Source organism: Alligator mississippiensis, chromosome 2 (assembly GCF_030867095.1).
Source record: "Alligator mississippiensis isolate rAllMis1 chromosome 2, rAllMis1, whole genome shotgun sequence".
In the NCBI taxonomy this organism is placed as follows: domain Eukaryota; kingdom Metazoa; phylum Chordata; order Crocodylia; family Alligatoridae; genus Alligator; species Alligator mississippiensis.
The window spans coordinates 77587952-77602588 of record NC_081825.1 but is presented as its reverse complement, the minus strand read 5'-3'; the positions used below and the strand labels follow the sequence as shown (position 1 = coordinate 77602588).

Genomic DNA, 14637 nt, shown 5'->3' with positions numbered 1-14637 from the left:
TTTTACTTCCTGCAGACATACTGCATTCTTGTCAGGGTCACAAATCATTCACTGGCCTTTTTGTTTTATTCCTTATGCTTTAAGGTTTTTCTCAACCTGGCCCTTCTATTTTTCCACTCCTAGATTTTACCAGATTGCCGTACTCTTCAGTCCACCAATGACGGGTGGCCTATTTTCCTGTCTCCACTTGAGCAAATGCATACTTTCTTCCACATCTTTCCCTAGAATCCTGCCCCGCCTTGCCAAACCTGTCTGTAAACTTAGAACTCAGTATTTTTTCAAGTCCTTAAGATACAATACAGGTGAAATTCCCAACAGGTCACAGCTATGTAAATGTTCAGGAGAGGCTTCTGATTTGTGTTAGATTAACTTATTTTGTCCTTTATTCATTAGACAGTTTTACTTACATGGGGCAGGAACTGTATTTGATTCTGTACTATGTGTTGAACAACTACAGTGGGGCTATGATCTAACTGGGGCCTCTTGCTATTTTAAAATATGTAATACTTATCCTTCTCTCTTTTTTTTCCTGTGAAAAATTATTTTTTCTGCATTTCCCTGGACTCTCATTTGTCTCCTAATGAGTTAATCAGGAGGAACAAGACCAAGTGAAATCAAGAATCTGAGCGTGTAACTACTCCATAAGTCATTACACTATTGGATGTCATTACACTATTAGAGCCCAGAGTCAGGCTGTTGGTGACCAGAGAGTGCGAGAGTCCAGAGAAAGGGGATGAAAGTATTGAGGGTCTGAGTAGAATGAACATCAAGAAACATCTTTGAATGGTAACACCTGCAAGGCATAGGGCATGATATAGGGGAGGACGGAGCCACACAATGAGTTCTTAAAGCTACAGATGCCTGGCAGGGGCATGGATGGGCTGAGAGGGCCTGTTTAGCTTGAAGGTGGAGCTGGAGCTGTGACTAAGGGGGTCCAGGAGAGGCCCAGTGGTGGTTTGTATGGACTCAGGCTCACTCTGAAACCCACGGGCAGTCTTCCTTACACAGTATCCAATAAGAACAAGGCATATCAGGCAAGTGATCAAGGGATGGCTACATTAGAGCCTAAACTGGGCAGGAGCCGAATGGCCACCAGGGGGCATCCATGACCACCTGTGTGGCCGTGATCCTACTACAATTCTATTCCACTGAGATGCCATATAGGTCAAATAGAATTTAAGCCTAAGTATAGTTTTGAATGTGCAAAGTGATTGACTCTGCTATCGTGTTGCTGAAGCAGCAAACAAAAATATTTGTCTTTTAATAGCTCATCAGGGTCAAACTTTTATCACTACATTATTTTAATTTAATATATTCTTGAACAGTACAATCAATAAAATATTTTTGATGTATCTTATATTGTAACTTGTATTGGACCGACGGTATATTGGAGTGAGCTACTTGACAAGCTTTCAGGCATCAAGTGCCATTCCTCCCACCTAGGGAAGAGGCAGAAACAGGCTGAACTAAATAGCAGAGAAGAACTATGCACCAGAATGAACTCTAAAAGAAAAAAACATGAAGGACAGAGGCACACAAGCACCAATAGAGCTCACGTTTCACAGAACAACTATTCCCTCTTCAGAATCACAGTCCTTATACTGAAAGAGAATTTACAAAACAACTCCAGAAGACATGCTTAGAATAAAAATTCATAACCTTGGCCCCCCTCTACACATTACACCTGTTGCACAGTTACTTTAGACTGGCTACCCATGCAAACTAACTATGACGCCTTAAAGATGGCCAACCAGCTATAAGGTTATTGCTGGGAAATGTGTAATAACTTTATAGCTGGTTTCTATCCAGCTTTAATTTGCACATGCAGCCTGTGCCCCTCCACAGCTGGGACACCAGAGCTGCTGTGATCTATTCTACTATACTAACTAGATTGCCTATTCTGCTGCATGTCTATTGTTTTCACTAGGGCTCCTGATAACCTCTTCTCTCTTAGCTTGCATCCACAGCAACACTCCAATCCTACTACTCATAATCAAAACAGGTAACTTTTAAAGGAAAAAAATGACCATAGAGTGTGCAACATACAGCATGTGGTAAGTTTTTGGGGGTTTTTTGTTTGTTTTTTTTTAATGGGGAAAAGGTAATTAAATTCTCCAAGATCCTAAACTTTTATAATTATTTTATAACTTTTATAATTAATTTATAATTTTTATAACCTTTAAAAAAAACGCATCTGTTATAGTTATGAAGATAGTCTTAGCATGTTAACAGAGTTTAATTCATCCAGCGTTTGTTTCCTAAGTGGGCAGGAAGCACATTCTGGTGTTGCTCATCAGTTGCTGGTGTTGCTCATGTTTTTTTCAATGACAGCTTTACTATTATCATTGAAATATTGGGTTTTAATGCTTATCTGTCTGTCTTTTTTTTTTTTTTTTTTTTTTGCCAGTCCAAAGCACAAGAACTAACAACTGTAAAGATGTCCAAATTCGGAGGTGGTATTGGTGCACCGAGCAAGGACGAGAGACTGAAGGAAGCAGCAGAAATACATTTAAGATTAGGGCAAATTCAGAGATACTGTGAACTTATGGTGGAACTTGGAGAGGTGAGATACATAATTGGTAACTTGAATCAATTAGTAAGACTAGTAGAAGACAGTACTTGCTCAAAATCAAGCTAATTGTATACATGCTTTTACAGACAGACAGACACAATATAGCAAACAGTTTATACCTTTGCAACCAATAAGAAACAAACTTAAAAGCAAATACAATAACTGAAAATGTACCATGGAGAAAGAAATAAACTGGAAAACAATAGTATGTTTTCATTTCATCAGCATTGTGGTAGAGATGGCAATAATAAGTGTGTGTGCGCGCGCGCACACACACACACACACAGTTCGTGTATATATAGCTATCTGTCTACATAGCTATATACACACACACCATCGTTCATATCTGTATATCTATATAATCTCCTTTAGGAAATTTATTTCAGGACTGACTTACTGAGTAACCTAGAAATTCTCATTCTTCATTTGGTCCATAAGCTTGAATTAAAAGTGTGGTTCTATCAGTAATTCTGATCCCAGGAGGCAACAAATGTGGAACCCTAATGTGACATTCGGTCACATAAATACATCCATAGTTCTAGTCCTTGATTATATCAGCTCGCATGTGTTCAGTTTACAAGTAACAATTTTGTTTCTAAATGGAAAACATTTTGGCAAAATGTCTCGCTCTTGTATTTTAGTGGGACAAAGCACTCTCAGTTGCACCAGGTGTGTCTATGAAATACTGGAAGAAGCTAATGCAAAGGTAAGGCAGAAAACACAATTTCACTTGTAGCATAGGCACAAAGAAGGAACAAAACAAGTATAAGTGCTAGGAAAGTAAACTGCAGTGGTGTCTGTTACAGCATTCCCCTGGTGTTGCTTTTATTGTTCATTAGCCATTGTGGTAGAACTGGTAAGCAGTTCAATAGAGATTACGTGTGTAGAAAGCCTGAACATTTTAAAACAACATTATTCATTAATTTAGAGGGTTGAGCTGGAGATCTTTTATTTCTTTTTATGAAAGAATCTTAGCTAAGTTACAAGTCACTTGGAATCTGGTAAGACAAAAGTGCTTTAATGAACTTCATATAATGCTTCTTGTTCTACTGTTGTGCTATAAAAAGTTAACATTAAGTATCCAGGTCACTTTTCATTTTAATTAGGAGATCTGACCAGTTAATTCAGGAAGAAAATGATGATGTCATCCCATACTGCATAGCTACTGGCGACGTGAAGAAACTAGTCACTTTTTTTACTTCAAGAGGCCAACTTAAAGAGGCTCTGCTTGTTGCACAGGTATTCCACATTATCTTGAGTTAGTGAGTAAAATGCATTTGGAAAAAGTAAATATTGACTGACTTCTTGGATATGTTCTGTTAGGTGGTCAAGAAGGAAAATTCCAATACACATTGCAGATTTTGCTTGTATACTCAGTAGGGCTGTGTGAAGCTTTGGTTGCTGATTCGATTCAGTGAAGATTCGGCGACCGAATCTCCAAATCCAAATCAAATCAGGAGACCCTTTAATCTCTCTGAATCGAATTGGAACCCTCTGAATCAATTCAGAGAGATTCGATGATTCGGACATAGACAAAACTTTAAATGTTTTTTCTACATACCTCAAGGTACCAGGTGGTTTGTGAACACTGAGATGCTGGGGCAGATGGAGTATCCCACAGGAGCACGGAGGTGTCCCCAGTCCGCTCGACAGCAGACCCGGACATGAACCAGAAGCATTTTTGGTCCACTTTTGGATCTGCCGTGGAGCATGCGGGTGACCCCCCAACCCTTGCTTCCCGGCTCAGTGACTAGTGCCTCCTGGGTCTGGGGGGGACACCTGGGGTCCCCTCGCAGCTGATCGCCAAGCCTCCGCGGCGGACCCAGAAGTGGTTTCCATTGTTTTTGATGAGTTTACATTTATAAATACACCAAGCAAGGTTTAGCCACAGAGCGTACTTATACGCATACATTTGTTTCCTCTGACGTGCTGGAAATCCAGCACGTTGGAGCAGACTCAATTAATCGAGTCTGTGGAGCACACAAGCTGATGCACCCAGTACTATGTTTCATGCATTTATATAGACAGTGAATTGTGTGTCAGCACTGAGAAAATGGCGGCGGTGCATTTTTGAACTAAAATACCTTTGATGTATTTTTGTTCAAAAGTGCACCTCTGCCATTTTCTCAGCGCGCACGCACATTTCGATGTTTATACTAATGTATGCATCACAGTGTCAGGTGTTATTAAAAGAGCCTGGTGCTGCGGTATAATCGTGTAGAAATACTCTTCTTCAGCCAGGAGGGCCAGGGAGCTCTGGTAGGGAAGTGAGGGGCACCAGCAGGGCTGGGGGCTGTGGTTTGGGAATGAGGGGCCTGGACCTGCATCTTTATGAGCAAGGCAGGCAGGGAGAGCTCTGATTTCCCATGATAAAAAAACTCAAAATCAAATACCAAAATTTATAGGCACTTGGAATTTATTTTATGATAGTGATTGAGGCACTGGTAGGTTTCCAAATGGCTTTAAAATTGTAAAAATTGCAATAAAACATTGTGTTCAGTTGATACCTATATATGTATATAATGGTGTTTCATTTTAATTGTGGATTTTGGGGCTCTTATCAGAGAATGTGTGGTTTTTATCAGAGAATTTGCAATTTTTAAACAGAGAAAACAAGGACCCCTGCCCATAAGTTGCAGGCACTGCCAGCCTTCCAGCCAGGCAGACTCTGAACTGCTGTCTACATGTAGCTGGGTCTCAGGCTGAGCACCTTCTTACACTATCTCTGACAGTGGCAGAAGTAGATGATTTAGAGTATATTTGAAGGGGGTATCCCCGATTCATTATTGGTTTAGGAATGTCAGTGGAGACATCCCTGAGTGTTTTAAGTGTTTTAGACCTTCAGTGGCTTAGCTGGGCAATCCAAGTTGAGGGGCTGGGAGAAGACTGGTTTGGACAGAAGTGGAAACTATTCCTCGAGCTTAGGGCTGAGATGCAGGAATAAGGTAAAATAATTGTTCTGATTTCATAGTTTCATAGTAGCTAAGGTCAGGAGGGACCTGAACAGATCATCTAGCCTGACCCCCTGCCACAGGCAGGAATGAATGATGGGTTCACAAGACCCCAGACAGGTGATCGTCCAACCTCCTCTTGAATATGCCCAAGGTAGGGGCGAGGACAACTTCCTTGGAAAGTTGGTTCCAGATTTTGGCCACCCTAACTGTAAAATATTGCCTTCTGATCTCCAACCTAAACCTGTTCTCCATCAGCTTATGACCATTGTTCCTCGTCACCCCAGGTGGTGCTGGGGAAAAAAGAGCTCTGCCTATTTGCTGTTGATCCCCCTTGATGAGCTTGTAGGCAGCCACCAGGTCCCCCCTCAGCCTCCTCTTGCTGAGGCTGAACAGGTTCAGGTCCCTCAGTCTCTCCTTGTAGGGCCTGTCCTGCTGCCCTCTCACCAAGCGGGTGCTCCTCTTCTGAACCCTCTCCAGGCTGGCCACATCCCTTTTGAAGTGCGGCGCCCAGTACTGGACGCAGTACTCCAACTGCGGCCTGATCAAAGTCGCATAGAGGGTGAGTATCACCTCTCTGGACCGGCTTGAGATGCACCTTTGGATGCATGACAGGGTATGGCTGGCCTTGCTGCCTGCAGTGTGGCATTGGCGGCTCATGTTCATCTTGGAGTTAATAATGACTCCAAGATCCCTTTCCGCCTCTGTGCTTTCAAGAAGGGAACTCCCCAGCCTGTATGTACGCTGTGGATTCCTTCTCCCAAGGTGTAGCACCCTGCATTTGTCTACGTTGAACCCCATCCTATTCTCGTCTGCCCACTTTTGTAGTCTGTCTAAATCTAGTTGCAGCCTCTGTCTCCCTTCAAGTGTGTCCACCTCGCCCCACATCTTAGTGTCATCAGCAAACTTGGACAGTGTGCTTTCCACCCCCTTGTCCAAGTTGCTGATGAAGATGTTAAACAGTGCGGTCCCGAGGACCGAGCCCTGGGGTACCACTGCTCACATCTTGCCAGGTTGAGTACACCCCATCCACCACTACTCTCTGGGTGTGCCCCATCAGCCAATTTTTTACCCATCCAACTGTGCAGGCATCAATGCCTCAGTCACTTAATTTGTTGATGAGGATGGGGTGAGAGACAGTGTCAAAGGCCTTCTTAAAGTCTAGAAAGACTACATCCACGGCGACACCATCATCCAAGGATTTAGTTACTTGGTTGTAAAAGGCAATCAGGTTGGTCTGGCAGGACCTGCCTTTGGTGAACCCATGCTGATTGCCCCTGAGCATGATCTCCCCTGCAGGCCCCCCACAGATATGCTCCTTGATGATCCTCTCCAAGAGCTTCCCGAGCACCGAGGTGAGGCTTACAGGCCTATAATTACTTGGGTCCTCCTTTCTCCCCTTCTTAAAAATAGGGACCACATTAGCCGGTTTCCAATCCCCTGGCACCTGGCCAGATGACCATGAACGCTCATACAGCTGGGCCAGAGGCTCCGCAATGACCCCTGCCAGCTCCCTCCAATACCCTTGGGTGGAGGGCATCTGGACCTGCAGATTTAAAAATATCTAGCCCTTCCAGAAGATCCCAAACTACATCTGCACTGACTAAAGGCTTGATAGAGCTGTCCCCAAGATTGTCCCTACCTCTGGTAGGTGGGATATCCCGGTCCCTGTTCAGGAAAACGAAGGCAAAGAAACTGTTAAAAATATCAGCTTTCTTGTCTGGCGCAGCCACAGGATTACCGTTTGTGTCTTGCAGGGGCCCTACATTGCCTGGTGCCCTCTTCTTGTTCCCAGTGTACTTGAAAAAGGACTTTTTGTTGTCCTTAATCCTGGACGCTAGCCTGAGTTCCATCTCTGCCTTGGCCTTCCTAATAGCCCTCCTACACTACTGGGCTGAGGAGGAGTACTCCTTCTTGGTGATACTTCCTCCCTTCCACTGGTTGTACACATCCCTTTTAGTCCTCAGGCATTGCTGAATGCCCTTGCTGAACCAAGGGGGTCTCTGAGCACTCTTACCCCCCTTGCTTCTCTCAGGGACTGGTATCCTTTGGGCCTGGAGGATCGCCCCCTTAAGGTACGACCATCCCTCGTGGGCTCCCATCTCCTTTACCTTCTGGGCCCTTAGTGCCTCTCCCACTAGTCTCCTAAGCTCATTGAAGTTGGCCCTTCTGAAGTCAAGGGCTTTAGCCTTGATGTGAGCCCTAGATGCCCTGCGTTGGATAATGAAATCCAGCAGGTGATGCTCGCTATTGCCCAGGTGGTCAAGGACCTGCAGTCCCCTCACCAGGTCATCCCCCATGGCCAGGACCAGGTCTAGCAAGGCGTTACCCCTAGTGGGGCTGTGCACTTCCTGGATAAGGTGAAGGTCCTGTAATACAGCCAGGAACCTACGCGAGCAGTCAGACCTGGCTGTCTGCTCCTCCCAGCAAATGTCTGGGTAGTTTAAGTCACCCATGACAATAACATCCCTTGACCTAACCGCCTCCATAAGATGACTGGAGAAGTCCTGGTCTAGCTCTTCCCCCTGGTTGGGGGGTCTGTAGTAGACACCCACTGTAAGGTCCCTTTTCCCACACCCCCCTTATAGTTTGACCCATAGTGTCTCTGCCAGACCCTCCTCTAACCCAAAGCTAATCCTTGATATTTTCTTGTGTTTGTTTATTCTTATATCTCTGCATGCATCTCAACATACTTCTATTTTCTAAACTGGTTTCTTATGATTGCTCTTTGTTTTGTTATTCTTTATAACTTGTTTATTGTCAGTGGTAAGTGTGATTTCTAAGTGTTTTCCCAAACAAGCAGGGCTCTTCTCCAGAAGAGGAGATTTGTAATTTCTGAGCACATGACTGGGCAAACATGTGAATCTTCTTGCTGGCAATATGGCCTCTGATAAAAGCTGACACAGCCTGGGTGAGACGGGTGAAGGAGTTGGCCCTTGGTTCATCTCAGGGTGTTCTGAGTGGTCAAGCAGCAGGTGGCAGAGAGGGATTTGGGGATTTGAAGGATACTCCTGATGGTGTGAGAACACCCTGGAGTATATCAAATTTGGGGTCAGGGTCTATTACAGCAAGCATCAGACATGCAGTCTTTATTTCTGAGGTCTGAGAAAATTCAATGCAAGAGCACAGGAGGCTTGGAGTCTTACTTTCCCCTTACAGCCTTGCACACATGAATGGAATTAGTTGCTGTTTATTTCTAAGTAAGTTTATGATTAAATATTTCTGTAATTATTTTGTAGACCTCAAATTATCTCTTGGAAAAAAACATTTTTATGGGCTTTTTTCCACTTTGGTTAATAGGTTGATTAATCAATATATTGATTTCTAGGCAGCTTGTGAGGCAAATATGCCTACCCCACAGCTCTCAACATCAAATGGATCTTTTAATCATGATGGAAACAATATGGAAGACTACAATGAGTGAGTTGTGTAGAGAAGATTTTTTCTTAAGTTTTTTTAGGGCAGTAAATGAAGCCATCGAAGGAAATTACACTAGTAGTCCTTGTAGTTGGATTTGATACCAGCAGTGACAACAGTTTGACAAAAGAATACTATATTTCCCCATTTTTTATAAGGGCAAGGCTGTGCATTAACTGCTCTTGAATTAGTGGATCCCATCAATGAATGTACATGTTTCCCTCGATTTTATGCGGTACATGAATTCCCGGAGAACGGTGCATAAATCGAATTTGCATAAAGCGAACCCACTTTATAATGTAACAAATAGGGATAGGTTCCTATGGTGGTGAGGGAGGGAGGCTGGAACTAGGGAAGGGGCTGGGAGAAGGGTGCCGCTTCCAGGGCTGCACAAGGCAGCAAACCAGAGGGAACTAGAGTGGCGTTCACCCTAGCCCCAGCGGCAGGGGCCCCGGGAGTGGCCAACTCTAGCTGCTTGTAGCAGCTGGGCTGCACCGTGCCCTGCACCAATCAGCTGCTCCCAGGGCCACTTTAGCATGGACTGGGGTGAGTGCAGACAAGCAGAGTCACTTCCGGGTTTGCAGCAGGGAGCAAAGCAGAGGGAACTGTTAGTGAGTGGGGGATTGTGCCTCTTTCTGCCCCGCACCCCTGGGAGGGCTGCGGGCTGGGGTCTGTGGCCTCCCAGGGGGTGCAGAGCAGAAAGAGGCGCGCTTCCCCCACCCACTGACAGTTCCCTCCGCAGCTGATGCAGGCTGCTCCTAGGGCCGTTGCAGCCAGTGCTGGGGTGAGTGCCGCACCCAGCACTGCCCTCTTATCTGCAGTCACCCCAGCCCGTGCTGGAGCAGCCCCAGAAGCAGCTGACACCAGCTGCCTGCACAAAGGCGCAGTGCAGCCCAGCGGCTGCAGGCAACTGGAGCTGGCTGCTCACGGAGCCGCTCCAGCACTGGCTGGGGTGAGTGGGGACTGGCAGAGCCCTGGGGGGCTTGGAGCACTGTGCAGCCTAGATTCTACAGGCAGCTGGTGTCAGCTGCTCCTCAGGCTGCACCCCTGAGGCTCCACTTGTTTGCACTGACCCCAGCCCATGCTGGAGTGGCCCCAGGAGCAGCCAACACCAGCTGCCTGCACCAGGGCATGGTGCAGCCTAGGATCAGATGCGAGTACGGGCAAGTGGAGCCCCAGGCGGCACAGGGCACAGCACTCACCCCAGAGCCCAGGGGCAGGGGGAGCACAGTGCAGCCCAGTGGCTGCAGGCTACTGGCTGCGGCTGCTCCTGGGGCCCCTGCAACCAGGGCTGGGGTGAGTGGGGTCATGGCCCTTTCCCCTCCCCCCACAGAGTTACCTGCTTGGGGGGGGGGGGTGTATGCTGATCACATAACAGTGAATTTACCTCACATATAATGAGTTATGGGTCTAAATATGCTGATCGCATAAGAGCGAATTCATATATAAAGAACCTGCATAAATTGAGGGAAACCCATATGTCAGTTCTTGCACCAAATTGGTTTTTTTCCTGATAAATTTAAAGTTTGAAATGTGTTTTCTGATGCATTCTTGTGTTGCTTACTCATTAATTTACTCAAAATTGCACTGTTTTTTAACATGTAAACACGCATTATGATTCAGTGCTCTAGTCAGTATCACCAAGTCTAGGGTCTGTCTCACTTATATACACATGCTCTCTTTGCTCTGAAAACCTTCACTACACTTCACCACTGAGCAATTTAACACCAAGCGTACACCGATGATCAAATTTTCACATAAAGGCACACACATGTCCACAAAAAATGCATGTACCCAGTCTTTATTGGCATTCCTAGGCATTAATCATGTAACTGCATGTAGAACTGGCACAACTGAGCAAACAGACATTTGTGTTTGCATATATGATTTATGTTCATAGGTTTTTATTTTTAGCAAGCAGGTGAATGTTCATGCAGATTTGATGTGCACAATAAGCAGTTTAAAATTTGCTGCTGTTCCCCAGTTCTGAAGAAAAACTCACAAATTCATAAAAACTGATTGTACCTGAAAATCAGTGTCCTGCACATATTAATCCACACTGGGGCTTTCATGTTAATACACCTAGGTTTCAAGTCTTCCACTTTGCTGTAACCACTTTGTGGAAACCCAGGAGCCAAAAGCACAAGAGGTCAATCCACTCTCCCATGTAGCTGTTACTGTTGCTTTAGTTGTTAACTCTGAAAATGTTCTTGCAGAATTCCTGTTTTGTTATTGCAGGCTCCTACACAAAGTCAGTAAAGAACTGGCAGAGTGGTATTTCCAGGATGGCCGTGCAGTGCTTGCAGCATGTTGCCATTTAGCTGTTGAAAATATTGAGGTAAAACATTTTTTTTCTTTGTCTGGTGCAGAGGAAAAAACCGTTAATAATGAATTACTTTGAAAGCAAATACCATAGATGTTTTCTATGCCATAAAGAACAGTATTGCCATCAGTTTAAATATTTTAGATATTTTTTCCTCATGTTGATATTCAAAGTGAAATCCTGGTCCCACTGAAGTCAAACCTCCCATTGAATTTCACCCTTAGACAAAAAAAGAAATGTCTCTTTAATACTATGATAGTAAATGTACATTCTTTTTCTATAAATAGCTGTATCAGTCCCAAGAACTGTTTGTGTTGCTGTGGTGCCCCAAACTCTCCATTCAGGATTTGGGGCTTCCCTGTGCTACATTGTGTGAAGAAATTCAGGGAAGATACAGACCCTCTCCTGAAGGACTTGCATGCAAAATCAATAATCAGGAAAATATAATAGGCAGATAACATAATGCATGAGAGAGCTCTCTTGTTAGTTACATTTTCCTTTTTTATTTTCATTACTCCCAGACAGCACAGTTATCTATTTAGGCTGCCCGGGTGCTTCAGCCAGTACATCCCACGTTCCATTTTTCCTCCCTGCAGAAATAGATTCCAGTTCAGTGGGAGGTGAGGTGGAGGGGAAAGTAACCAATCTTTTATAGTCTCTTGGGCATCAAGTGTTTTAAGTGTTTGTGGCCTCTAATACCTCATACCCCTGTCCTGTCTGTGCTGGCTGCTCCAGTCTGTCTTTACTTCATGGAGAAGGTAGGCAGGGAAGATTTGCAGTCAAAAGTCCTTTTGGTTCAGGAGTAAGGGGCAGCATGGCATCCTGTGTACCTTGTGGTCCTTCCGGGGAACCAAGACATAATAGACTTCATTAAGACAATGTTAATTTGTTGTTGTTATTTAGACTTTGCTATTTAAACAGTTTGGTTTGACAAAGAAAAATATTACTGTTTGGGCCAAAGGAAAGCAGTTCTGTTAGAAAATATCACAACTACATAGTAGACAATTATTAACTCCTCTCAGAGCCAGAACAGTCTTAATTCATTTAATGTATGTTTTGTCACTTTGTAATATGCACAGTTTCACAAATGAATGAATGTAGTATGCTCATCACAGTGAATCCTAAAAAGTGCTTCTGTCACTTAATAATATGATTTTCTTATTGAGCAAGCTTGCCATGGCACACCTGATTCGTGGAAATGAGCTGGAGTTGGCAGTCAGTGTGGGTACTGTCTTAGGAGAAAGTGCAGCGCAAGCAACACATTATGCTCTAGAATTACTAGCAAGAAAATGTATGACAGTAACAACATGGTAAGAATTTTTACTCCAAAGACTTTTTTTCTTAAAAAACAAAAACAGAACAACCCCCCTCCCCTCCCCACAGAAGTTGTTGTACTTGATTCTGAAGTCTTTATTCAGTCAAATCAACAAAAAGCCAGGTAGAGTTTTGCTTGAGGGAGAGTTGTAGTATCAGCCCTGTAATGAATAAAGAACCCAACCATTGGTCATTGAAACCAGAATATGTATAAAAGGCATTGTAAATGAGCAAACATGAGTGATTATCAAGAGTGTATTTGAAAAGGAAAAATTATCTCACTTGTCACAAATTAAAGAATTAAATCAAAGTTAGTAAAAATAGATGAGAAAACTTGGGAAGAAGCAAGTCAGAGGGGGAGAGTAAGTAGCAGCTTAAAATCTGTGATGCAGTACTTAAAAGTATTTGAGGTGTAAACACCTTGGTGAAGGGCTACTTAGAAGACTTGAGGAACTGTTCAGATGCTATAGGGTTGCTGTTTTGACTCCCCCCTCTTCCCCCCAGTAGAAAGACTATATGCCTGTGTTCCAAGCCCCCAAAACTTCAAATGGTCCAAATTTCCCCCACCCTCGTTCATTGCACTGTTCTTACCAGAGCAGGGGTGCAGTTTAGGTCTGTACACTGTGGCTGCTTACAGCCATTAAAAAGAAAAAAAACGCTATTTACCAGAAAAAGCAGCATGTTAGTTCGATCCAGCTCCGCAGTGTCTGTTATAGATCAGACACTTCAGCAGGGCATTTTGGCACTTTTATCAAATAGCGGATTCAATCAGCTATTAGATAAAAGTACCAAAAAAGCCCCATTAAAGTTCCCAGTCTATGCAGGTGTTGGGTGAGCTAGGTCCAGCTAACATGATGCCTCTTTTGGGCATGTGCTGAGTTTAAAGTAAATGCCATTTTGGTGAAGGGGGTAGGGAAGGTTAATGTCTGTAAGCAGCCTGTGATAGCAAGTATAATATATAGTCATTGAATGTGCAGGAGAAGCTGTGGGAGTAGTTTCAGGATTCATGTTCCATTTAGAGAAATGGGAATTAACCTGGGCAACCAAACTTCTATTTTGTTGTCAAAGGTATAATTTGATTGGCCAACTAGGGGTATAATAGAGTTAGCTTCCTTCCTCAGGAGAAAGTATGTCAAATTTAATCAAGAAAACCGTTGTATGAATACTGACTGCATGAATCGGTTGGTTTATTACTCATTCTTACAGTAGTTTAGCACAAGAGTTGGCAGTGTTCTTGGGCAGAGTGCCAAAAACGCCTTGACTTGTAAGATGTTGGCGTGCCAGGGGTGGATGGTGGGGAAGCTAAGAGGGGCCTGATCCTTGTTGTTGCAATGCAGCCCTGATCTCTTCCCTGCCATCTGCCTGGAGGCATGCATGCAGCTCTTGCCAGCAACGAGCCAGGCTGGAGCTCGGTGGACCCTGTTGCAGTTGCTTACAGCCTCCCTGTCACCTGCTGCATGCAGCCTGGACTCCACGGTTGGCAGCAGAGGCCTGCTCAGAGCCTGGGCCTGCTGTGGTAGGCAGCCAGGAAGCTGCAAGTGGCTGCACTGAGGTCTATGGAGCCCCAGCCCAGCTTGTAGCCAGTGGCTGGTGCACGTGTGCCTCCGGGCAGACAGTGGGGCAGGAGTTAGTGCTGTACTGCCACAACAAGGATTGGACCCCTCGCAGCTTCCCCGGCCATCCACCCCTGGCATGCCAACATCTTACAAGTCTAGGTTGTAGGTGTTTTTGGCACTCTGTCCAAAATCATTGCCGACTCCTGTAGTAAACCATTGGAAAGGTGGGGAGACTGCACCAGGGTCTGCAAAGCCCCAGCCCCGCTCGTTGCCAGCAGTGGGTTGATGCGACCTTGGGACGGATGGCAGGGAAGTCCCTTTCTCACTGTCCACCCCAAGAAGCATTTGCTGGCACACATGCAGAGATTTGCTAAGCCGTGGTTTAACACAGCAACAAAGGTAGCAGAGTTGTGGACTGTCCTCATGGAGTATATCTTATAGTGTCAGTCATATCAGAGCATTCAGAGATTCCCTAAACTTTACCCCAGAGGGCCTACAATCACT

At 44.7% G+C, this 14637-nt stretch overlaps 1 protein-coding gene and 1 long non-coding RNA gene across 5 annotated transcripts in view; one reads left to right on the top strand and one right to left on the bottom strand.

The window, feature by feature from the left end:
• WDR17 (WD repeat domain 17) overlaps positions 1-14637 on the top strand; it is a 120535-nt gene that overhangs the window by 89961 nt on the left and 15937 nt on the right. For all 4 annotated transcript variants that reach the window (XM_059721862.1, XM_019481369.2, XM_059721861.1 and 1 more), the window contains exons 17-22: positions 2408-2563; positions 3214-3278; positions 3679-3811; positions 8852-8943; positions 11179-11278; positions 12434-12573. In XM_059721862.1, the coding sequence (XP_059577845.1) occupies positions 2408-2563; positions 3214-3278; positions 3679-3811; positions 8852-8943; positions 11179-11278; positions 12434-12573 (686 nt within the window). The remainder of the gene's footprint in view (positions 1-2407; positions 2564-3213; positions 3279-3678; positions 3812-8851; positions 8944-11178; positions 11279-12433; positions 12574-14637) is intronic.
• Positions 10726-12438, bottom strand: LOC132248562 (uncharacterized). Its single transcript, XR_009459786.1, has 2 exons — positions 11963-12438; positions 10726-11482 (listed from the first exon to the last, which is right to left on the bottom strand). It is a non-coding gene; the product is annotated as an uncharacterized LOC132248562 (long non-coding RNA).